General features: G+C 33.9%; 1 protein-coding gene across 4 annotated transcripts in view; it reads left to right on the forward strand.

Annotated features, from left to right (window-relative positions):
• The window catches only part of RBMS1 (RNA binding motif single stranded interacting protein 1), a 240,379-nt gene extending 226,909 nt beyond the window's left edge, over positions 1–13,470 (forward strand). For all 4 annotated transcript variants that reach the window (XM_023499239.2, XM_031960588.1, XM_031960587.1 and 1 more), the window contains exons 10-14: positions 1,004–1,054; positions 2,784–2,894; positions 4,309–4,389; positions 5,673–5,757; positions 10,828–13,470. In XM_023499239.2, the coding sequence (XP_023355007.1) occupies positions 1,004–1,054; positions 2,784–2,894; positions 4,309–4,389; positions 5,673–5,750 (321 nt within the window). In that variant the 3' untranslated portion in view covers positions 5,751–5,757; positions 10,828–13,470. The remainder of the gene's footprint in view (positions 1–1,003; positions 1,055–2,783; positions 2,895–4,308; positions 4,390–5,672; positions 5,758–10,827) is intronic.
• The last annotated feature ends 13,554 nt before the right edge of the window (positions 13,471–27,024 follow it).

The raw sequence follows: 27,024 nt of genomic DNA on the forward strand, positions 1-27,024 counted from the left end.
CTTAAGTCTTAATTTCTTTCTTAAGTATAGATTTCTATTTTCTGGAGTGATTAGAAATCCCTGACAAATAGGGGTAACTTCAGAACCATTCCTCATCCTGTAGGGGAATTTTACTTCAGCTGTTTTTATCAAAGCAAACATATTTGCAAGATTAGTTTATGTTTAGCTGTAGTGTGTTAGGTTGTCAAATATCAAATTAATCTGTTTCATCAGATGTGATGGTAGAGAGCAATATTTTATGCATTTACAGTGATCAGTTCTTTTCTTACTTTTTTTAGTGATCAATTCTTTAAAGGTTGTGTTAAGCATTCAAAATTAATATAACAAGCAGAAGTCTCAAATTATATATATAATCAGATGATCTTGCACATAGGTATTCAACAGATTTTTTTTTTTGAATGAATAAATAAAAGAATGCAGGCTCCAGCAAGCATCTGAAGAAATTTGTGATTTTCCTCTGGTTTAAAGCTATGTTTTTGCATTATATACATCAGAATCTCAAAATCCTCTTGGATAATGCTGAATACATATAAAATAATTATCTTGGCTAGGATGGCAAGTCAAAGGTGAAATCACTTATATTGATATAATTTGAGGCCTAGTTTAGAATGTACCACATTCTAAATTTTGTATACTATGTTAGAAGCTTGAGCCTACTTGTTTAAATGAATTCAGATTCAGTATTGTAGCTTTTAAGCTTAGGAAGGATGAAGTGAAAAAAAAAGGATAAGAAATGAAATTTTACTTATAGTATATTTGGAATATTGAAATACTTTCATGGTTTTTAAATGTAAAATTAAAAAAAAAAAAAAAAAAAAAAAAACATTTCAAGAGATCCAGAATGTGGATTCTGTAAATAATTGATAATATTATTTCAGTATTTTCCTTTGGTATCTTTTTATTTTTTAAACAGTACTTAGATGAGTCAGGTCCTGAAGAAAATCAGTAGATGATGTTATTGTTGTTTTCAGAATGTCTTTTTTTTTTTTTTTTTTTAATGTAGGTGCAGAGTCCTTCATGGATGCAGCCTCAACCATATATCTTGCAGCACCCTGTAAGTTTCCCTTTTAATTTCTGTAACATATTCTTGTCTAAACTATTATACACAGGCAATATTGGAATCTTGAAAATATGTTTACATGAAATGGCAATTAATAATGATCTATAGTTTGTCCTCCCTCAACTTGATTTTTTTTTTAAGAGATGAGTCAGATTAAATTTTCTATTTATAAAAATAAAAAAAATGTGAAACTTATGAGGAAATTGTACTTTATCCTACTTTTTTTGAGTATTTGAATAGCAAAACTTATTGTAATACATATAAGTTTATACTTATGTATTTTTACTGTTATATTAAATGTAATATCTCTCATTATAATGAATGCTAAAAGCAGTTTTTAAATACTCAGAATAAACCAGCCACATCACTTTTTTTATGGTAAATTGTAAATAGTGGCAACTTTTTTTTTTTTTTTTTAAGTAAATGAAAACCATAACTGGAGTGGTTGATATATATGGTGACTATAGTTTAAGAGTCATTTATTAGATTTGTCCTGATTGCAGCACTCTGTATTAAATGAAAGGGTAACTTGTCGCTAGAGAATAATTGAAATGATCTAAAGCAGAAATATTGCCTAAGAGACTCGTACAATTTAACAAAGATAGTGCCCAGAGAAGGATGCCCTGAAAGGTGCCTGGAGCCTTTGTTGTCTACAGAAAGTTTTTAAAAGGGCCCATTTTTCAGTTTAGGATTTCCTGGTTCAGCAGCTTTTATCAATCACCCAGCTAAATGGGAAACCAGAACAGGAAATTCCTTCAGCATATCCTGTGTTTCAGAATTATTTCCATTTAAGCTGATCACATGCTTTTTGTTCCTCTACTTTTTTTTTTGAAGTAGGGGAAAAAATATGAGTGAAAAAACTGCCCTTAAAGTATTTGTTAAGGTTGATGCTCCTCTCTCACCCATTGCTACAGCTAGTACTTTTCATATCTTCACTCATTTTAGAGATAAAAGAAATATGAATATATCTCATGTGCTCAGATTGGGTCTTGGGGAGATTAGGAAGAAGGTTCATCTCTGAGGAAACATGTCCATTTTTCCATCTTATTTATTATTCAGGATCTCCTAAAAATATCACAAAGTCATCTACCATCAAATATGCATTTAAATATACATAGCTAGGGTAGTAGGATGGCAAGTCTAAAACACTGAAAAGGCAGGGGAGGAATGATTGGAATCTGTACTTTACTGATTGAGTACCAGGCAAAGTGTTGTACAGCCTGTGATCATAATTTATTCTATACTGTTTATCTGTATATACAAGCAAGCTCTTGTAAAATGTAGAGGAAAAGTTGTTCATTTATAAGCACAAATTTCTTTGCCATCTAAAAGGGTAAGAATATATCTCTTTTGAGGTTTTTTTTTTTCTTCTGAGTTTGGTGTATCTTGTATATAAGGACTAGTGTCCTTTGAGTAGTAAAAGAGAGAGAGAGTAGGGGTTGATACTTCCTGAACTAGAGAAAAGGGGCTTTTTGTCAGTGTATGTGTGCAAGGTGATTGCTAAGACTTCATCCCTTTTGCTTTTAGAGAAAACTGATGAATTTTTGAATTAAGAATAAAAATTTTCAAACTACCCCAAACCACCTGCATTGTTGTCTTGTCCATTCTCAACAAATTAAAGAGGCTCCTTTGTCTTTTGCAAAAGGTATCTAGAGATTCTCACATATCATTCAGACCTTTTTTTGTTGTTGTTGTTGTTGCTTCTGTCTTTCTCCTTGTCTAGGGTGCTGTGTTAACTCCCTCCATGGACCATACTATGTCACTACAGCCTACGTCAATGATCAGCCCTTTGGCCCAACAGATGAGTCATCTTTCACTAGGCAATACTGGAACAGTAGGTGGAAACTTAATATAATGCTGTGTATAGGCTAATGAGGGCTGGGCCCACAAAGAGAATAATTCCCAGCAGCCTGTATTCCCTTGCCCATACCCCCACTAGATTGTAAGCTCCTTGAGAGAGCAGGGATCCTGTCCTAGCCCATCTTTGTATTTCCCACAGCACTTTGCACATAATAGGCACTCAATAAATATTTGTTGACTGAATGAATTGAAGTCAATCCTGGATATTTTTCCTTGACCAAAATATAGAGCCTGTGAATAAATACTTTTACCTTTGCAACCCTATAGGGAAGTAAAGGAAATACACATTTGCTCCTTATTCTGATCTCATTATCAAAAATAATGATGATGCCCACAAAAGAAAGCTGGAAACTCCTTCACGCCCTCTAGGTTTCTTCTTTTCTAGGAATAGAAGAATCTGAGGGCATAGGATTTTCCATGGCATCTCATATCCCCACTCTCTGGGAAGCCTGGTCGGTTCTCTTAATCAGCAAGGTTCCAGGACTTGGACAGGCACCAAATAGCTTCCTAAGAGAAGGAAGAAAGAAAGAGAAAACGCATAGTTTCATGGACATTCACCTTGATGACTCGGCATTAGGCTAGAGTACAAAGGGAAGGTTAGATTGAAGGATACATTCCATGAAAAAAAAACTGCATGTGTGTGGCGGGGAGGAAGAGTCCTTTTTAACTAGAAATAAGATGAAGATAGTTAAAATTAGTGATTAAAGCTATCATCAACCTCGATGGGATGTCAAGTGAAGGGGGGAAAGGGCCCTGGATTTTTCCATTGCCAATTTTAGAGCCACTAAAAAGTTAGGATTACAGCTTCTTCTGAAGCATGGGCCACACACACTCCCCTCTGTCCCTCCCATCAGACTCTGATGTTGATTAAAACAATCACTCTTGCTTTTGACAAAGCATAGCTTGAGAAGCCCAAGAGTTAAAAACAGCTTAGATCCCTGTTCCTCAGAGACCTATGAGAGAATTGATAAGCCATTTAATTCCCATGTCCCTAAACAATTGAGACTACTAGTGTTTGCCATGGAACTATTCTGTGGGCCTCCAAAAGGATCAGAAAGGTCGTTGGTCCGAGAAAGAATCTGTCATTACATACTAGTGAAGCTAAATTACTGAGGGAGTGAAACTTATAATAGGTTTCACAAAAATGATTTCTGTGTAGAAATTACTACCAAGGATAGAATTTTAGCTTTTATTTAACAAAGTCTAAAACTTAGGAAACATACACTTCACCTTTCTACATTACCTTGTAATTTTTAGAAGAGCAAGACTTCAGGAACACTTCTCCCAAACAGGGTACCAAATGCTTTATTTCAAATCTCAGAATGTCCCAGGTACTCCAAATTTCACACTAGATTTCATACCCAAACTTTACTCTTTCTTCCTTTCAGTACATGCCTGCCACAACAGCTATGCAAGGAGCCTATATACCCCAGTATACACATGTTCAGACAACAGCTGTTCCCGTTGAGGTGGGTAATCCCATTAAATGGCCATTATTGTAATGGGTAGTTTTGGAAGTGGGTAAATTAGTAATGATCAAAAAAAGATCTATCACAAGTTAGACTCTGAAAGAGAATTTGATTTAGAAGAAATGTGCAGCTAGAGTAGAATTTTCATCTAAGAAATATAATACTCTCACTCATTGATTATTGATGGAATGGCATCTATCTGAATTTCCCAGAAGTATTTTCAGGAATTATAACCCTTTCCATGTCTATTTAAGCCTATGTCTTTTCTTCTATAAGCACATTGTCATATCTGGAGTTTAGAATTTCACTATTAAATATTTCCATACCATAGACAATCATCATTAATTGACTTAGACTAAAATGATTCAAAAGAAAAGTAAGTTGCAAATTTAAAGATATAGAACAGAACAGAAAAAACTGGGCTCTACAAAAATACAAAATGAATAAAAAATAAATTACACATCTAACTAGAAAGGAAGTACTTCTATGGCTCAATAACAACTGCTAATCTTTGGTGTAGGAGAAAAATAAGCGCATCCTTCACCAAGATGGAAACCAAAAAATCTTGAACAAATAGAATCATCAAAAAAGATATCATCTAATCCAGACTTGCATATTAAACTTATAGCCCCCAAGTCTGCCTTGCTTCCCTCTCATATTCTTTTTCTTTTAAGCATCATAGTAATAACACGAATTAATATAAATATAAATTAATATAAATTCTCATACAAATAAATTTTACAACATTCATGACATTGGGTAAAACAGGCATGGGTAACAATTCATTTCATCAGTTGCCACAAAATTCACCCTGCCAAATATGGTTAGATGACAGAAGCACTTACCCCCAATGTTGACTGATCCTATGATGCTTCACACTTCCTATATGTTGATTGGCTTAGACCTGTGGCTAGCTCAACTTAATGAATAAAAAAGATACTATCTCTAATATTTAAGTTGTTTTTCCATGCAAGGTGCTACAAGTTCAAAAGTAAGATGGAATATAAAGGCTGTCAGTGAAGGACTCTTAGTGTTCTTTAGAAAAAAAATTTTAAATCTGTTTACATCTTACTGGAAAAGTGCCTGCCTGCCTGTGAGAGCAGCAAATGAATTTTTTTCAGGGCATATAATAATATATGGAATACATGAAAATTACATCACTCACGAAAGAGTTCTTGCATTAGGCTATGTGCTTTTAACATTTGCACTCGAACAGGCAAGTCTAGTAGTAATAATAGGATTTCATCTAATACCTGTCTCATATCCAGTCTGCTTTGTTATAGGAGGCAAGTGGTCAGCAACAGGTTGCCGTAGAGACGTCCAGTGATCATTCTCCATATACCTATCAACAAAATAAGTAACTGTGAGGTATGTGGAAAAGTTTGCTATCACTCTAGGACCAAGAATTTTTTTTTTAATGCCTTATAGCATCTTTCTCATAATAGAATTGGCCGTAATTTAAATTATCCAAACTAATGAAATGTACATTTTTAAATGTTACCAAAAATTCAGAGATCTTAAAATCTCTGGGGTTTTACAGATAAACAGATTGATGTATCTCTCTAATAAGGGGGAAAAAAAAAACACTTTTGTTACCTGTGTGACATGTCCAGTGAAAGAAGTTGATAGACATTGACTAGGATGTCTTTATTTTTTCCTTATGTCATAAGGAAAAAGTTGTTTTCTGTTTTCACATCAAACTCTCATTTTAGTATTGATACTTCCATGCATAGATTACATATTTGGAGGATATCTCTCTCTCTTTATATACACACACACACACACACACACACATATATATCTCATGCTCAATTGATTTCAGTGCGACTTCATGGAATCTCTGATTTTTTTCAATGTTCTTCTCTTCTTCCACTGGTGAAGGTTACAGAGCTTGTGTCCGTTCTCATCCTTTATACTTTGAGCCTTCTATATCTCTCCTTCCACAGATATTCTTTAAGGACTTCAACTCAAATGTTGAAAGTCTTTCTCTAATTCCTTTACTGTCATACAAATCAGTGCAGTATCCAAGAGTCCTCATCTATTTTCTCCCTCATTTCACATGACCACCTTGCCCTGTTTTATGCTTAAATACATATCCTTAAAGATGTCCTTTCCCATTTTTCATAGACAAATCATCATGGGTAATGCTGTGGTCTATTTAAACCTATCATGCTTCTCTTAATTGCCTTGTGATTTGCTTGCGTCTTGATTGATTTAATACAGTGATTCACACTATTCAGCTTTCCTGGTATTATACCCGTATTAAGGAGATGGGATTCAGTGCATTACTGAAATACTGCATTTTCCCAGATGTGATTATGCCCAATCAGTTCTGAGATCAGCTTGTTGTCATCATTAATACTTAACATATACAGATAAAAGAATTCATTGAGATATCTAACTATATGGCATAATCTGGGCAAACTAGTTTTACATCCACTCAGTTTTGCTAATTTGGATAGGTAGACCAATCTCTTTTCTATTACTGTGAATTTCACTGAAAAGACTTTTTTACTATTAGAGAGTTTGATATGTTTGTACAAAGCAATTAGGAAACTTTGGAGAGAACTCTGCCATCAAAAGGAAATCTTTACTTTGAACTCTACTCAAGACATCTTCTGACACTCAACTCATGAAATACCTCAGGATAATATATAAGTTTTAAGGTATTGTATAATTTTAGCTTCTACATGGGAGACACACCTTATTTGAGTCAAGCTTTCAGGGCTAATTGTTTAAACAACAATACAGAGTAGACAGTAACATCTTATATTCTGTTTATCTTTCCAGTAGCTATGTAATTATAAAGATATGTTTCTCTGTAGAAAATTATCTAGAAAAGCCTATCTGTTGTTTCCTTCTCACCCTTTTCTCAATGACATCATTGATATTTATTCTTATTATGCTTTTTTCAAAAACAAGAAAACGAGTAGTCATTGCTGATACTGTGTGTGTGTGTGTGTGTGTGTGTGTGTGTGTGTGTGTGTGTAAAAGTATCATCATCTCTGGTCTTTTCCATTCTTTTGTAATTTTCTCTTCTTTGAAATGTCTTGAAAACACAATCCCTACTTTTAAATTGCTTCCTTAAATTAGATTTCTTCCATATGTATCTGGTCAAGTCCAAGCACTTTGGCTAACTTCCTTTCTTTAGTGCCATTGCATTTTATTATTAGTTTGTATCAAGAAGTAAGTCCAAGTAGGTCTACTCTTATTATCAGTTAAAATAGATCAATATAAAAAAGCTATCAGGTGTATTCCATTTGGAACCTCTCTTACTATAGTTTTCAGAATGATCTAGGCAACTAGATCATACAGTGGATGGAGTGCTAAACTTGGAGTTTATTTGTTGTTCCAGACATTACTACCAGTATGGCTCTGGACAAATTGTTAAACTTCTATTTACCTCAGTTTACTGATTTATAAAATGAGTATAACAATAGCACCTTCTTCAAAGAATTGTTGTAGGGATCAAATGAGATATTTGTAAGTACTTTGCAAACCTCAGACCATCAAATAAATTCTGGTTATCATCATCATCATCATCATCATCATGCTTAGCTAAATTTCTTACCAAGGTCTTTCGTAGCTCTTTTTAATGTCAGATATATTTGGTTTTAGATATAATACCATTTATCATCTGCCACCATCATCTTCCTTCATCATCTTTGCTCACAAATTTTTCCTCTAAGCCATGTTGTCCTATTTCCCTTATCTACTAGAAGAATGAGTGTTTGATGATAAAAGATATATTTTAGCTTTAGGAGCAATTAAACTGCACTAAGAAATGATGATACAACATCTTTATCTTATCCCTTTCCTTTTCTTCTGCAAGAGTCAATAGCTAGTCTAAACAACAAATTTAGATTCCTTTATACATGCTACTTTCCTTTTATTTTTTAAAATAAACTTTTTTTATTTTATAGATATTTTAATTTTTAAAACATTTTTAACTAACTGAAATTTACCTTCTTTCCCTTCCATCTCCTCCCCAAATCAAAAAGAAAGGAAAACAAAGCCCTTGTGACAAACAGATATAGTAAAACAAAACATATTCCCAGCTTTACAATGTTCTCTTTCTCTCTAGATAGATAGATATATACACATAGTTTATATATATATATATATAGATATAGATATATAGATATAGATATATAGATATATTTACCACACAAAATAATTTTTATATTTTATATAAATATATGACACATATTATTTATTAATAAACCCTTTTTTTCTGGTGCTGGTTTTTATTTTCTCTCTGATCTACCAGATTCTAACAAGCTCTGAAGGCTTCACCATTTTTAATTGTTCACTGCCTATTGAGACAAAATCAGTTGTATCTGTTCTTACCATGATCAATGTTCACCTCATTAAATCCCTCTCAACTATTTTCTTTGAGAAGCATTACATCTTAAACTAGCATGAGGCTAAGTGAGTTTTGTTTCTTGTTCCATTCTCATATATACCAACAAAATCTTTGTTGTTTTCCAAGGTATTCAGACAGTTCAGTCATCTGATACTATATTATATATCTTCTTAGTTCAGAGGATCTTATCAATTTCTTCAAGGAATCTTGCACTCTCTTCATTCTCTAACTGATAGTCACATAAGTGGAAATTATTTTTATGCGTAATGGTTTGATTAAATCCTTAATAAGCATTTAGATGAGATAAGTATGACTTGAAATGATATTTCATATCATTTTTGGACCTACAGTTAAACCAATTATTTTAGGACCTATAGAGAACCTTCAATTTAGCCCCAACTTCTTTCTCTTCTACTTTTGTCAATGATGCCATTATGGTTATGTTTAGTTCCTCTGCTTGTTGTTCATTAGAAAAAGATCTTAAATTAAGAGTACCATTAGTGAAATAAACAATATGATGTATTAAAGAAATGGCCTCAGAATCAAATTAGACCTGAGTTCAAGTCCTATATGAACCTGGGCAGATTGCTTAACTTCTTAGTGCCGTAGATAGTAACATACTAAAATTTTAAATTGAACTCTCACCACTGTTAGTACATTGATTAATTAGTGAAATCACAGGTACATTCCTTATCCCTATAGATAAGGAAAATTATTTTTTAATGATAAAATCATTATTTCATTATTAGTACCTTCCCATTTCTATCCAATCTGCATTAGCCTTTGTAGTCTATAAAAGACTGAGTTATATTTTATATTTGTCTATTTGATGGGTTGCTATCATCAAAAATACTCATTTTCTGGTAGTAAACTATTTAAATACCATAGCCTGATCTCTGAGACCAGACATATATACTCAGTCTTAATAAATAAACATTTATTTTATAACACTGTTGGCTTTGAACTTGAAACTTTTTTAATTGATAAAACCTGCTAGGTTCTATACTCTGGTCTTCAAAACCACAGGGTCACCTGTTTAACACAATGAAACATCAAAGTAGAAAAATAGATTTATTCCAAATAAATTGCTTCAGGCACAGATGCCTTAAGCATTTGGAATAAATCTATTTTTTCTGTTTCAATAGAAATATTGACCCTACAGAAGTCAGGGATGATGATCAAATAAAGGTTTAGTTTGAACCCATGTGAATCTGTGTGCATCATATTATTTAGGTTGCTATACATCTAACCTTCTCCCCCCCCCCCCCCCCGCCCTTATCTTATTACTGGTGGGTAAGGGAGAGTCACATTCATTACTACTCTATCAATATTTTCTATTTCATATAACATGTACAACTCAAGTTTCACATATAACACAAAGAAATCCCTCAACTGTTACATGGATTTGTGGAATTGACTGACAAGAACTGTCACACATATTCTTTGCTGCCATAATAGTCGATACATAAATGTATACTAATTTTTAAAATGTTATATTGCAAACTTAACCACATCCTGACAAGAAGTCAATATAAATAGCCTTGGGTAAGACCTTGAAGGTTGTATATCCCAAAATGAATGTAGTCAGGTAGCTTCTGATTATAGGATCATAGATCACTATCTTAAATTGATAAATTGCATTTGGGGGCAAATAATTCTATGTGGTATTTTACTTTTCAGCATAATAGGTTACAATAAAATATAAGCTATGTGGAGTACCTGACACATCAGTTTTTATTTGCACTGGCTTTGTGTTTTCATTTTGTTATACTTGATCTCTAAAGCCTTCTATGAGTGTTTCATGTTTGGGGAGAGGGGAAAAAATGTTCCTAACCAGCCCAGTATTTTAAATAAGAGAAATCAAGAAATCAGAGGCAACACATGATCTAGTGATGTATCCTTAACTCTGGAATTGGTTTTCCTCTGTTCAGTTGAGCCCCCATGCCTGAAATGCATGACTTTTCCCAAAATTGTGTTTTTTTAAATGAGAAACAGGTTAAACACTTGGTTTTATATTTTATCAAGTCTACAAAGCAATTCTCCTTTTTCTTTCTTTGACTTTTCTCTTCCAGATGTATAGAGGAGTGTCCTTACCTGAAGAAGGGTGTGAAGGCTGAAACAATCATGGATTTTTCTGATCAATTGTGCTTTAGAAATTATTGACAGTTTTGCACAGGTTCTTGAAAACGTTATTTATAATGAAATCAACTAAAACTATTTTTGCTATAAGTTCTATAAGGTGCATAAAAAATCCTTAAATTCATCTAGTAGCTGTTCCCCTGAACAGGTTTATTTTAGTAAAAAAAAAAAAAAAAAAAGTTTTTATCAAGTGTTATGATGCAAAAAAAAAAAAAAAAAAAAAAAAAAAGAAAGAAAGAAAGAAAGAAAAGAAAACAATTTTCTGGGAATGCACAAAGACCACGAAGACTCCTTCATGTGCATGACCAAATTTTTGTGTTTTGTTTTTTTTGTGTTTAATTTCTTTTTTGTTTTTTTTTTTTTTTTTATTTGTATGAAATGGGTTTTCTGAAGTTTAAGTAGTCAAACATCACAACTGATGTTCTCTGCTTGCAGTGTGGATGTTGCTGTAGTGCCGTGTGTTGCAGTCACAGTGTCCGTTTTCTTAGTTCTCTGTTTTTCTTTGAACGTAGTGTGTGAAGTGTCTTATCTTTTTCTATCAATTCCAATTTGCCTTAAATCTTTCAATGCTGTAGCTGTTTCAGTAAAAGTTAGTCCAAACTAATGATGTAGAATGCTTTGACCAAATGAGCTGGTCTATTATGCCTTGTAAAACAGCAGCATAGGGCTTTTAAAAGGTAGTCAATAAAAGTTGCTGAAAATTTGGCTTTTTTTAAATGTGTAGTAGGTGTTTTTAATGATTTTTCACATAATGTGTAAGGTAGTGAAATGCAAAAGGGGGGAAAAATGTTTTGTGTGAAACACATTTTCTGACTAGGGAAATTTTAATAGGATAAATTGTTTGTAAGGCCTTATGCCAACAATTCCCTCTGGTAGTTTGACTGATTTAGGAAATCTGCTGTATGATGCAATGTAAATCTTTTTTGCCTTTTTTTCAGAAAAGAGAAAAAAAAAACCTAACTTGATGTTCTAGTTTTAGTGTAGGTAGCGGAGGGAGTGGGGGTGGGGCGGGTGGGGAATCACGGAATGTTTTGTCCTTTCTTTCTACTAATGATAGTGCTTTAGAATGAGGGTGATGCCTGAGATCGAGCAAACCGAAAATGTTGCTATTACAGCAAAATGGCAAAAGCTAAAAGTAAAGGATTTATTTTCAAACATAAGCTGAGATGTGAGTAGGAACATAAATGATTGGATACTAGCTCTCTATATTAGGTAAATTTAAAAATAAAATGACTTGGCACTTTTAAAGGTAACTTTACCAAAGACCAAAGAGCCAGTAACCAATAACTCTGATTTGTCTCAGCATTACATCTTCTGTACTCTTTATTTTTGCCGGACCAGTTTGCGGTTAGGAGAATGTGCCTTTTTTGTACATTTACATTTAGGTTTTATAATTTTAATTGATGTATGGACACAAAAGCATGAAGGAAGACTTGGATCCAAGCAGTGCCACGCTTTACATCATCACTACAAGTGTTAAGTGTAAAGGAAACCAATTTTGAAACTATGAAATTCCTGATTCATAAATACACAGTTATTTCTACTTTACATATTAGATAAGTCACTGTTATGAAAGCTGTTTTTTATTACAATTACATACATTTAAAACAAACAATGATAAATTAAGTTGTCTTCCAAAACTGTGTACTTGTCTGGTCAGCTGTGTATGATCAGTTATCTACCTCAAAGTTTATTTCCTTTTGTACTGGGACAGGTTGCTGGCCCTCCCTGTTTCCACAGACCAAATCCTCCTAGCTCAGGAGCTAGGACTAAGCAGTTATTTCTTTCAAGTATTTTTTAGTTTTTAAATTTTATTCGTGTATTTGAGTATAGATGTCGGTGACATTTCATAGTTTCAAAAGTAATTGCTGCTCTGAGAAGTATAGATTCTAGTGAATTACATAGTCATAAGAGAAATGTGTTTTTTTTTTTTTGTTTTGTTTTGTTTTTTGGGGTTTTTTGTTTTTGTTTTTTTAAGTTGTGGTATTATTGGTTCTATGCTCCCTGGAATATTACTGCTTTGTAAAAGTCCAGACTTCCTGCAGCACCTTCCTTCCTTCCTTGTATCTAGTATGTTTGCAAACCTGGATCTCTCACTACTTGATACTTTTGCATTAGTTAAGGCAGAAAAAAACATTAGATAGCTCTGTTGGAGGAAGGGAAGATCTGCTGCTAGGGGTGTCTGAACTAAGTGCCATACTCGTCTGGGTAAGATTTGGGAAACATAACCTCTGTACATAAAGAAATAATCAGTTAAACATCACATAGTAGACAGCCATTAAATTATAAAAAAAAATTAATTTATGAAGAAAGACCTTTTGTACAGATTGAAAAAAAAGATTTTCATAGAGATATCTATATGATCAAGAGAGTTAATTTTTTATTTTTGTTTTACTAGTGCCACAAACTTGCCAGTGGTAACTTATTTGTCCGGTTCAAGATAACTCTGTAGTTTTGTTTCCTAGGACTTGTTGTTAAACGCCAAAAGACATTTTTGAATTGTAAATTTGATTAGATTGTCAGCTTTTTCTGTTTAATTTCTTTTGAAAAACTTTTGAATAAAAAAGATCTGAAAATGTTTGTCTTTTTTTTTTCTCTCTAGTGTTTTAAAGCAGATAATTAAATGGTACCTCTACTTTATTTCCCTGAAGATCTTTTCAAGAATAGGATTGGTTTTAAAATGAATTGAATTTTATAGGGCTTGATTTAAGCATAAAAACATTTTCTTTAATAAGCTAATCATATTAATTGGCAAATAATTTCATGGCCAAGAAAAAGAAATTCCAGTTTCTTAACCAAGGGACAGAGTGAGACCATGTCACCAGAATAATTGATTAATGCAAGGAAATTATCAGTCACAACTTAATGTGGGTCGGAGTCATGATACATACACCAAATTGTGTATGAATACATATTAGGGAAGGAAACTAGAAATGTTGTCACTTCCTGCTTGCTCTCTGAGCTAAGTTATCTGTTGTAAATTGGATAACTGATACCTCCTTTTAATCTTTATATGGGTAGCTCTCAATTATCGAAGGACAAAAATCTAAGACCTACATTTTTTTTTCTCTTATTTGCCTTTTAGCAATATTGTTGCTTATTTATGTCTTTATTCTGTAGACATGAAGTTTTAGCCACTAGTGTTAGCTACCTCATTGGTAAAAAAGAAATTAGATTATCTAGAGATCCATGTTGTCTATTCTGTCCAATTCTCACCTGTTATGATTGACTTTTGTTGTGCCAATGTCCTCTTTGCCTTCACAGGCCTATTTGTTTATGAAATTTGAACAAAAATAATCATTTATTTCTATATTCAGTTCATTTCTCATAATAAAGAATTATTCATTCTTACATGTTTTCAGAGAACAACTTAAAGAACTTTCTCCCCATGTTTTACTTAGGAACTGATTCTTCAAGGTAGGTATGCTGAGTTGATTCAGAAAAGAAGTAATAGTGTGGGGAGTAGGAGATGAAATAAATAAATAATGCAGAAGTAGATGAAATATTTCAGCAAAGTTATCTAGTATTAATTTTCAACCTCCCAAGAGTTGTATTTAGATCACTGAGATTGAGTTAAAAGGGCATTTATTAACCATTTACTATGTGTGCTAGACACAGTGTTCATGGAGAGAGCAAGGAAGAGAGGAATATGACAAAAGTAAGGAATACATTTGGGTTGATAGAGGTGGAGGAATTTTCACTTTAGTATTTTCCCTAACGAGAATTTTGTATGGAGCCTCTGGCAAGTTCATTAATTGAAGCTCAGAGAATTTCTTTGCTATAGCCAAAAGTCTAGTAAAAAAAATGGCTTTCAGCATCCTCTGAAAAATTACACTGACATAAGACAAATGAATAGTCTCCTTAGTAGCAAATGACTACTTAAAATAACCAGCTACATAAACCTGAAGAGTCACTAGCCCATCGTACTTACAATAATTTATCATTTTTCAGGTTTCCTACTTCTAAAAGGCTATGATTAAACAACTCATGTACCTACTATATTAATGCAGGTCTCAGAATATATGTTTGATATCATTTAAATTCTGCATGCAGGCTGCAGACATACTATAAGGGAGAACACTGAAAATGCCTCCCATTAATATTTTCATAAATAACAGTGGTTTTATTAGCCAACAGTAATTTGCCCTTATTCATAATTAATCTAATATTTAGCAGGAAAAAACATTACATAATTGTAAACAATGAAAAAAACAGCTTGAGATTTCTGTTTGATTTGGGGTTTATTTCTTGCCAAATCGATTTGAGTGCATGATACTAGTACTATGATTTATTTATAAATTCTCTAAATGAGTAATAACATGGATTAATGGAAAGAGTCTAAAGAGGACAGAAGGGGTTTAGTTTACTGAAATGTTTTTTGAATTGTTAATGTTTCTTCCCTTGAATCTGGTTCACAATACCTAATTATCCTGAGAGCTAAGAAAATTCAGATCTAGCTCTTCAGAAGCACATCTTTGGGGCTTCTTTGAGGTGTGCTATTATGTGGTTCGACAGTTTTAGAATAGTGTACCAGCTCTGAAAGATCACTTGTATTACTTTTCTAGATAATTGAAAACAGTAGGGGCAGCTAAGTGGTGCAGTGGATAGGGCACCAGGCCTGAAGTCAGGAGGACCTGAGTTCAAATTTGATTTTCCCTGGGCTAGTCACTTAACCCCAATTGCCTCCGTAAAAGAAAAAGAAAACAGTAGTATTAGCCTCAAAACATAGTAAATAATAGTTTATGTGACTGCCACCCATCCCTCCCTTAAAAAATATGTATATGTACTGGTTTTGTATATAGAGTGCCGAGTCTGGAGTTGGGAGAACTTAAATTCAAATCCAGCCTCAAATACTTGCTAGCTGTATGATCCTGGGCAAGTCATTTAAACTGTTTGCCTTAATCTATCCAAGAAGGAAATGGCAAACCTTTCCAGTATTTTTTGCCAAGAAAATTCTATGAGGGTATGGTCCATGTGGTCATAAAGAATCTGACATGAGTGAACCAACACCATTATGTACAAATACAATCATCATATTATTTAAAACATTTTTTAATTGCTTAAGATCATGGGGTCTTGGAAAACAGAAAGGAGTGGCTTGTAAGTTGACTGCTGTTCTGCAAAATACCTAGAATAAATGCCTAAAGGAAGAAATTCTTTCCTTGTGCCTTCCCTACTAAATCTATAAGATAAAATTCAAGGAAAAAAATCAAAACACTAATCATTCTAAATTTGGCTAAGTATGAACTAAGGGAACAAAACTACCACCTAGAAGTTTCCTAGCATTCCCAGCATCACATGGGTAGGACAGTAAGTAGAATCTTCTCATTTTGCTACTGCTTAGCCCCATCTCAATTCCTATTCTGCACCAGTGCACACACCTCACATTTATATAACACTTTATGGTTTACAAAGCTATTCACAGTGCTGTGATGTAAGTAGAGCAAATAAGATTTCTGTTTTATATGTTAAAAAAAATTCAAACACTTAAAAGGTCATTCCAAGATCACTCAGACACTGTCAGAGCTAACGTTTAAACCCATCATCAGTCTACCAATGATTTTTCTACTGTATTGCTTTTATAACAAGAGAGCATAGCTGGAAAATCTAATACAAAATTCTTAATTGAAGAATGTTTAAAAATGAACTAAGTGATTAAAAAATATCAGAAAACATAAAAAGAGTTGGAAAGGAATAAAGATGGAAAAGTTCCTGTTGGTATTTGTCAGATTGAGGGAGAAAATGAGACTCAGGTAACACAAAATATATTTAATTATAAAGCCTGACCCTTGCCAAATCAGATACCACCTACATGAAATATTTTTGGAATCCCCACCAAGAAGTACAATTTAACTTGGTGTTATAGTACAAAGATCACTACATTTGAAATCTAGAAACTGGGTTCAAATTCTGTCTCTGCCTTTAATATCTGTGTGACCTTTAGCAAGACATGGAACCTTTCTGGACCTCAGTTTTGTCTTCTTTAGAAGTGAGAGAGGTTGATTAGATTACTTTTAATGTCCCTGCCAGCTTAAATCTGATCCTATGAAGGTCATAGATTTCTAATGTGTGTGTGTGTGTGTGTGTGTGTGTATTAAATTATTGCAGTTATTTGTATTTGCCTTATCTCTTCATTAGACTACAAATTCTAAGAAGGCAGAATAACAATGTTTTATTTATTTTCCCCCTATATCTAAGTAGTAAAGTGAAAAGAGTGCTATAACTTTTTTATGCCTCTGGCTATTCCCTAGTACTTAACCTGGACAAGGAAGTTGCCATGATTAGATGGTCTTCTTTGAGCCAGACGGTAGGATTGTGCTGTCTCATTCCCCACATGTGGGGAAACACACAATTTATTGTTAACAAATAATGTCATTCTTGTTTTTGAGAGATAGCCTGATGGGCTCAAGTTAGGCACTGTTGAGGTGACCCTATGCAAACGATCTGATCTCTGTGCCTTCATTTCCTCCTCTACAAGAGGGGGCCAGATTCAGTAATCTAAAATTGTGATCTGAGTTGTAGAATCCTCACACAGGGACAGAGCACATGGATATTACATATGATTTTCCCATCCCTCGTTAGCATGTAAGATTTGATAGTGGTACAAGTGTGATGTGTTTAAAAGAGAAGGTTGTATATTATAAAATAAAATAGGAAATTTTGTGTGTGTATGTGTATATATATGTGTATATATGTATATATTATATACACATATATATATAATCTTATCTATATATTATTTTCCCCAATTAAATGAAAAAAAATTTTGTGTTTTTAAAACTTTTGAGTCAGATTTTCTCCTTCCTTCCTAACCTCCCATTAAGAAGGCATATGTCAAGTTATGCGAAACATTTCCATAAAAGTCATGTTGCGAAAGAAAATAGATCTTTCTACCCAAAAAAAAAACCCTCAAGAAAAAAAAAGTTTTAAAAGCATGAAATGTTTTTCATACATACACATGTGACACGTGTGTATATGTGTATGTATGTACATATGAGTGAGGAACAGTTCAGAGTTGTGGATAGGAGACCAGACTAGCAATTAGGAAGTTAGTCCTGTACCCAACATGTTATATGTGTGATTATGAACTAAAATCTCAGGATCATTCAAGTAAGTCTTCACAAAACCTCTGAAAGTCCCCAGGCAGTTCTGTAAGTTGTAGATAACTTGCTGATCTTTCATTGATAGAATTTCTGTTCTAGAAATGAAAGAATGACTGAAAAAAGTGCTAATTAAACCTTGAATGCTACCTTACAAATTGGGTACCTGTCCATGCTCTGAAGGATATTCTAAGAAAAGAAATCCCGCAAATTGGAGTCATTAGAGAATGAGAGGCAGAGGAAAGGGGTGGTTACTGAAATTGAGTACTATGGACAAACCCTTTCCAAAGAAGTTGGTATTATTGACTAATTATATTGTTCTTATGCGCTGTTCCTGAGGAGTTTTGACTTAAATGGTTTAAGTTTGCAGTTTAAAGGGTGGAGCCTGGTAAAAATAAGATAGCATGATCCCAAGGAGTTGCAAGGAATTCTCTACAGTGATGAAATCATAGGTCAGGAAATAACACACACACACACACACACCCTATTTCCTGTCACAGAATCAGGATTAAGGTTCATTTTTACAGATCTAGAAATTTAGGAGAAGCAAGACAATTTATTTAAATGGTCCTTAATTTTTTCCATAAGCCTCCCTTTCAAAATGATCTATAAACAAACATTAAGTACTTCTCCCTCCCCGACCCTAACCTCCATTGCAGTGCTAGGGATTTTTAGAAAATAAAAATCCATTGGAACTGAAACAAAAAGATCTCTGACCTCACAGGTCAAGTAAGTTAATAGAAACCATATATTATGCTTAACAAAAATTCAGCCTACTTTCCATTTCTCAGAAGTCCCTTTATTACACAAGTAAGGTTTGACTATTGTAGAAATGAAATCGTGGCAACTGTGACAGTATTCACCCCACCCCCTTTAAAAAGGTTGCTTCTCTTTCCCTCAGAAACCAAGCTGGCCACTGAGTCGGGACAGACTGATGATGTTACTTGCATGGAATGCTGGGGTTGGAGGAAGCATTACTAGTTTCCTCCAGGCATCTATTTAAAATTCATTATTCTGGTCATCTACCCCAGCCTTCCCTTACCAGCACAAACTAAATCTGAACGGGGCAGAAATGGGGCCAGGGGGGTGAAGGGGGCAGTGTGAGTGTGAGTCCCCTGAATCCTCCAACTTCTCCATGTTCCTCCTTCCTAAATAAATTCCTTCTCCCCAGCAGTGATGTTTGATTATACATTTCTCAAGGTCAGAAACTGAGATATTTAGCTTCTTTGTAGTTTCCAGCATAAAGGAGACCTCACTATCCATGTCAGGACTGACTGCCCCCCCCCTTCCCCCATTGAGCATCTGTTGCTATTAGGGGTGGCCAGATGGACTCAAAGCAAGGATGGTGGGCTGCCCTGCACACGGTAAGACCCATCATCACCCTTTTTCCCATACTCCAAAACCTTGCAAAGTTAGAGAATGTCTTGGCAGGGAGGGGGAGGAAGGGAGGCAAAATCTGGGGCTTGTGGAAGACTAAAAGCCAAGCAATTCCTTCCCTTCAAATACCTTTGTGATGAAATAACCACCCATCATCACTGGGAAAACAGCTCAGTACAAATGACTGTGCCCCACAGAATATCATCTATTCCAGATGGTGGTCACGTGAGCAGCCTCAGGGAGAGCTTGCAGAACCCATGGTGATTTCCTAGTACAGCCGAGGGCCCCAAGTCTCTCACCAGGAAGAACCTACAACATATCCAGATCTTTGGCTTTGCTGGTTCTGCACCTTGGCGAAATTTAACTCCCTGTGAGCTCATATGGACACACACACAGTATGTTCCAGTGTGTGCTTCCTTCCTCCATCTCTGAAGAAGCAAGAATGGTTTTTGTTTGAACCACTAGAGGGAGAGAGTTTCATTATCCTTTTGCCTTTAAACTCTCTGGAAAGAGACAAAACACTCTTGAGGACTAGCGGCCCAGACCTGTGAAGAGGCATTCCCAACCAAGTGTCTCCAAGACAGAATACAATCTTTTTATGTTCCCCAAACACGCATCTATTGCCCAAAGGAAAGAAATGTTGGCTCTTCTGAGAGAGAAGGGAGCACTCAGTTGAGTTTTAATTTGAAGAAATGAATCCAGACAATAATCATTTCCCGACACAGCCAGTTTTATGATCATTAGCATTATTATGCAGTCTGGGAAGTGACTAAGGATGAATTATAGCTCATAGAGGGTTGGGCAGAGGAAACGGAGTAACAGTTTGCTCCCTCATTTGGCTGGTCAAACTTGACATCAAGTACTTTGATGTTAAAAAAGCACCAAGTGCCAACAGTTTCATCACAAATAAAATCTCAGACTGTGGAATTCTAATTAATTTAACTTACATTATCCATTGTTCATTGACATAAGACATCTCATGGAATAAAACAATAGAATCTTACATTCAGGAAGAGACCTAAGTGAGCCTCCATCCTAACCCTTGTATGATAAGTAGTTGATGACAGTTGGTCCAGTGGTTGGTCAGTTCAAGCAGCCTCTCTTTGAATACTTCTGGCAGTTCGGGAAGCTTACCTCATAAGACATCCCATTCTGTTTTTTAAGTAGCTTATCATTATAAAGTTCTTTTCACTCTCATACAGTGGAAAGAGCACTTCTTTAAGAATCTAGACCACCTATGTTCAGATACTAACTGTTATTTACTGTGACTTGGAGCAGTTATTTTATTTGGAGTCAGGAAGATCTGAATTCAAATCCAGATTCAGATACTTAGGAACCATGTGAATTTGGACAAATCCCTTTACCTCTCTCTGCCTCATTTTTCCCATCTGTAATATGGTGTTAATAATAGCACCCCTTCTCAGAGTAGTTGTGAGGCCAAAATGATATTATACTTGTAAAGCACTTTGCAAACCTTAAGTATATAAATATCATTTATATATATTTATATGTTATGTATAATTTGTAATGTTATTATTATTGTACTTCTTTTTGCCTCAGGTCCTAATCTGTAAAGTGAGAGAGTTGTATTGAATCATCTCAAAAGCACCCAGGAACAAAATTGGCTTCTACATAGCTTTTGTCCATGTAACCTAGAGTAACAGAATATCATTGGATTTAAAGCTGGAAGAACCCTCAGAGGTCACTTGGCTTAACTATCTCATTTTACAAGTGAGGAAATAGCAACTTGGAGAAATTAGGTAAATTTTTCACAATCACATCAGCAGTATAAAAGCCAAGATTTGAACCTAGAATCTCTGACTAAAAACTTCCATCTCAGAGATTTTCAGTCAATTTACTATTTTAGTAGCTTTTAATTATCTAAAAACATGCAAAGATGGTTTTTAATATTCACCTTTGCAAAACCTTGTTCCAAATTTTTCTCCCTCCTTTCCTCCTCCCTCCTTCCCTAGACAGCAAGCAATCCAATATAGGCTAAACATGTGCAATTCTTCTAAACAAATTTGCATATTTGTCATGTTGCACAAGAAAAATCAGATCTAAAGAAATAAAATGAGAAAGAAGAAAAAAAAAAAAAACAAGAAAACAAATGACGACAACCAAAATGAAGATGTATTCAACATCCATAGTTCTCTTTTGGGATGTGGACAGTATTTTCAACCACAAATCTTCGGAAATTGTTTTGAATCACTTCACTGTTGAAAAGTTCATCAGTTGATCATTATAGAATCAGCTAATTTATTTAACTGTTTTGGGATTTGTTCTGCCAGTTGTCTTCTCTGTCTGCTCCAGCCTGACCTAACTACCTCCATGCTGTCTTGGACGATTCTCGTTACTTGGTCCTGTCCTATTATCTTTTGCCATAAGCTCATGCTATTCTAATCAATAAACCCTGAGCCCCTGCTTCATTACCTACTGCCACTGTTCTAAACATTTTCAATCCTCCATAAGTTCCTGACTATTCCACAAACTCCCTTGCTTAGAGAAGATAACATCTTCCTATTGGACAGAAAAATTTGCAACTATCCAAAGACAAATTTTCTCCCTTCTTAAATCACTTAAAAATTTTCAGCTTCCTTCTTGCCTTTTATGCTACAGTCTGATTACTTAAGACTAATCTTTAATTATTTAATTTAGTTTATATTTTTTTCAAATAAGCAAACACTTATTTTCTTTCTCAATCAACAATAAAATAAAACCTTTATAACAAATATACATAGCTGAGTGAAGTTAATTTCCTTATTGTTCACATCCCAAATGTGCATTTTGGGTCCATCAGCTCTCTATCAGGGGGTATTACTCTTCAGTGCTCTGTAGTTATGAATTATCCTTGCATTGGGCAGAGTTCTAGGATTCTTTAACAATTTTTTTTTCTTTATAATGCCATTTTCATTGTGTAAATTGTTCTGGTTCAGCTCATTTTACTCTGAATCACTTTTTATAGATTTACCCAGTTTCTTCTGAAACCATCCATTTCATCATTTCTTTGATCTGGAGCTGTAGATTTAGTTGTGGTATCCTTGGGTCAAAAGAGATATACTACTATTTAGCAACTTTGGAGCATAGTTTCAAATTATTTTCTAGCACAACTAGAACAAAATATATTGTTATCAACAATAAATTGTTATACATGTTTTCCTGCAACTCTCCAATATTTGTCATTTCCTACTTTCATAAATCTGCCAATCTCGTGGTCATGATTCAATTCAATGCAATTCTATTCAATAAACATTTATTATGTACCTACAATGTACCAAGCTCCAAGACAAATAAAGACAGCTCCTCAAAGAGTTTACAATCTAATAGAAGAAGACAATGTAAAAAATGGAAACTAGAAAGGAGTAGTGAGATAGCCACAAGAGGCATGTTGTTCCGGGCCATTTTGTCCCATGGAATTAAAACCAAGCAAAACAGAGTGAAATGAGCAAGAAGTTACCTGATTTTTTCCCATTATGATTATTGATTGCTGTAGTTCTTCTTTGGATACGTCTGTTAATAGCAATTGGCCACATTATCTGTTAGGAAATGGGGCTCTTCTTATTCATTTTAATACATTCCTAATATATCTTAGATATGAAAACTTGAGAAACTTGCTAAAAATACTCTTTCTATATGTGTTTTTGATCCCATTCTTTCTATGATCTTTATGCACTTCATTTGCATTTTGTCTCAAAATTTTCTATAAACTTTCCACAATCTCATCAATTCTTTAAAAAAAAGTCTTTCTTCAAATTTTCTTCCTAACCCAACTTTTTCTCCATTTCTCTCTTATAATTCCATGAATAGTTATTTTTTTTAATGTACACAAGAAAATGACCCATATTTTTAAAAATATAGCAACTCTTTTCTAGTGAAGAAGAACTAAGAGGATGCCCTTAGTTAGGAAAATGACTGAATAATCATAGTATATGAATGTAATGAAATAGTATTGTACCATAAGAAGTGATGAAGGAGACAGTTTCAGAAAAATCTGGAAAGACTTGTATGAAGATGCAGAGTGAAGAGAGCAGAATCATACAATAATCATGATGTAACGAACTGATGCTGAGTGAAATGAGCAGGACCAGGAGATCATTATATACTTCAACAACAATACTATATGATGACCAGTTCTGATGGACCAGGCCATCCTCAGCAACGAGATCAACCAAATCATTTCCAATGGAGCAGTAATGAACTGAACCAGCTACGCCCAGAAAAAGAACTCTGGGAGATGACTAAAAACCATTACATTGAATTCCCAATCCCTATATTTATGCACACCTGCATTTTTGATTTCCTTCACAAGCTAATTGTACAATATTTCAGAGTCTGATTCTTTTTGTACAGCAAAATAACATTTTGGTCATGTATACTTATTGTGTATCTAATTTATATTTTAATATATTTAACATCTACTGGTCATCCTGCCATCTAGGGGAGGGGGTGGGGGGGTAAGAGGTGAAAAATTGGAACAAGAGGTTTGGCAATTGTTAATGCTGTAAAGTTACCCATGCATATATCCTGTAAATAAAAGGCTATTTAAAAAAAATCATGATGTAAAAATCAACAAATGTGATAAGTTTTAAGAATACTGATCAATACAATGACCAACTATGATTCTAGGGGAACATTGATAATGAATGCTACTCACCTCCTAAAAGAGAATTGAGGTATTCAAAGTATATAATGAAAGAGTGTGTGTGTGTGTGTGTGTGTGTGTGTGTGTGTGTGTGTGTGTGTTTGGACATGGCCAATGTGGGAATTTGTTTTTCATCATTGCATTTTTGCTTAATAAATGCTCCTTTTTTCTAATTAAAAAAAACGGGAAGAAAAGGAAAGAAAAGCTTATTACTTTAAAAATTAAAGCTAATTTTAAAAATTGAATAAATGGTACTTACATACATTTCTTCACCACTTGTTCTTTTCCCTCTCAACCCCTTGCTATTGGTTTATTGAAATACCTATCTCAAAAATCACCAAAGACCTCTGGATGATTAAATCAACAACTTTTTTTTTCAGTTTTAATACTATTCAGTTCCTCTGACTTCTTTAACTGCACTGTCCTTTTGCAAGCTCTTTCTTTCTTTGGTTTCAGAAATACCAAATAGTTCAAGGTTTTCCTTTAGCCTTTCTATCCTTTTATGATTTCTTTTAATATGCCTCCATATCCTTTCTGAACCATTACAGGATTCCTCAAAGGATGTCCTTATTATCTTTTCATTTCTCTTTATAGTTTCTCTCCTAGAAATCTTCTTCTCTCCCATATATTCAACTACTACCTCTATGCAGATGACTCTGAAATCATATAATATTGCCCCTGACCAATAATTCTGATTTCACAATCCAAATCTCCAACAAACCCTAGAATCTCTGTACTTTGGTGTTCCACCAGTACTTCAAACTCAACATACCCCAAACTGAATTTATAGTTTTTCCCACAGTTTTCCTTTCATCTCCAGTATTTCTATAAATAGCATTATTTTTTAATCAGTCTGTCATGTTCAAACCCTCAGTGTTTCCCCCCCCCCCCTTAGCTCTCATAACCAATTAATTACCAAATTCTATTGATTCTATTTCCACAAAAGCTCTTTTATCTGTTTCTTTCTCTATTTCTTCCTCTAGTTTTGACTCCCATAATTCCTGGACAGTTTCAATAACCTATTTCACTACTGTTTTTTTCTCTCCTTTCAACCTTTTTTTCATACTACTAGTATTTCTGTTCATAATGGTGCTATTCCTCTGCTCAAAAACCTTCACTGATTCCTTATTACCCATTCAAAATCATAGAAATCCAATCTGGTACCCACCCCCATCCTTTCCATTCTAACACTATTCCTGTCTAAATAAACTCCTTTATCTATATTAAACCAATGGCAGTACATAAACCATCCTTTCCTATTTCGATGTTTTGTTCATGCTGTTCCCTATGCTTGGAATACCTTCCTTCATTCCTTTGTATATTGAATTGGGTGGGGAAAGGGAAAGAGGAAAGGTAATGGCTTGAACAATGATGAAGAAGCAGTTGACAGGACCAGATACTAGGGGGACAAGTGGACATCCACAATCTCCCAGGTTGTAGGAGAACTAGAGCTGTCATGGTCTCTCTTGCAGGGATAGCAATCATGATCTTAAACAAAATTAAAGCTAAAACATTTAATTAAAAGATAAATGGAAACTATTATAATAAAAGGTATCATAGAAAATGAAGCAATATTAATATTGAGTCCATATCCACCAAATGCTATAGCATCTAAATTTTTAAAGAAAAAGTTAATTACATGTGGAAATATTTAATAATACTATAATAGTGAGGGATTTCTACCTTCCCTGCTCAAAATTAGATAAGTCTAACCAAAAAAATATAAGAAAGGCAGTGGATAGAGTACCAGCCCTGAAGTCAGGAGAACCTGAGTATAAATCTGGCCTCAGACACTGAACACTTCCTAGCTGTGTGACCCTGAGCAAGCCACTTAACTCCAATTGCCTCAGCTATATATGTATATATATATATGTGTGTGTGTGTGTGTGTGTGTGTGTGTATGTGTGTGTGTATAAAAAGTTAAAGAGGCAAGTAGTATATCTTAGATAAACTAGATATGATATATGCCTGAAAAAAATTTAATGAGAATAGAAATAACAAAAGACCTAAACCAGGAAGAACAAAAATAGAGGAAAAAATATATAACAATTTCATTAATGAGTATGGATGCAAAAATCCTAACTAAATTACTAGCTAGGGAACCATAACAATATATTATAAGAATCATACATTGAAATGAGCAGAACATGGTACACAGTAACAGCAATATTGTTCTAATAAGAACTTTGAATGACAAAGTCATTTTGACTATCATAAAAATACCCATATTAGCTAACCATATTCCCTGTGAGGGAAGATGCCATCCACATCCAGAGAAATAACTGATAAATAGATGTATTTATAATAATTAAATATAATAATTTACAATAGATGTAAATATAATATTTATGATTTATAATAATATAATATATAATTTATAATATAATAGTTATTTTAACATAATAATAATATAAGTTTAATTCCAGCTTTCTTTAGGATGGGGCAAGGAGTAAGGGAGAAAAAAATAAAAAGTGCACAGCAGAAAACTTAGAAGAAAACAGAAAAAGCAGAATATCTATGAAAGTGATATGTAGTATTATATAGTTTTTTTAAAAGGAAACAGTATGAAATGGAAATTCATGGTTTTATATTGAGTACTCTTTTTACATTTGTGCTGTATACATAGAAATGTTCTCCTTTTTGTCTTTTTGTACTTATATTTAAAATTAATAAAATTTTAAAAGAAAAAAAAAGAGAGGTTCTTTTTAATGTTAAGAATCTCCTGGTGTCTATCATGAGCATCTCTTTTGTGGTTCCCAAGAAATGAGGTAAGTTATATACTCATATTGGCTACCTAGGTCTTAAATCACCATATATAAGTTATTTTTCCAATTTCTATTGATCTCATATTTTGCAGGAATTTCAGGGATCATAGATAGAACAATCAATCAACAAGGATTTATCAAATGCCTATTATGTGTCAGGCTAGACACTGGTAATATAGACAGAAATGAAATAATCCCTGTCCTAAAGCACTTGGCATTCTCTTAGAGGAAATAATATTTATAAAA

The sequence above is a fragment of the Sarcophilus harrisii genome, chromosome 3 (assembly GCF_902635505.1).
Source record: "Sarcophilus harrisii chromosome 3, mSarHar1.11, whole genome shotgun sequence".
Taxonomy (NCBI): Eukaryota; Metazoa; Chordata; class Mammalia; order Dasyuromorphia; family Dasyuridae; genus Sarcophilus; species Sarcophilus harrisii.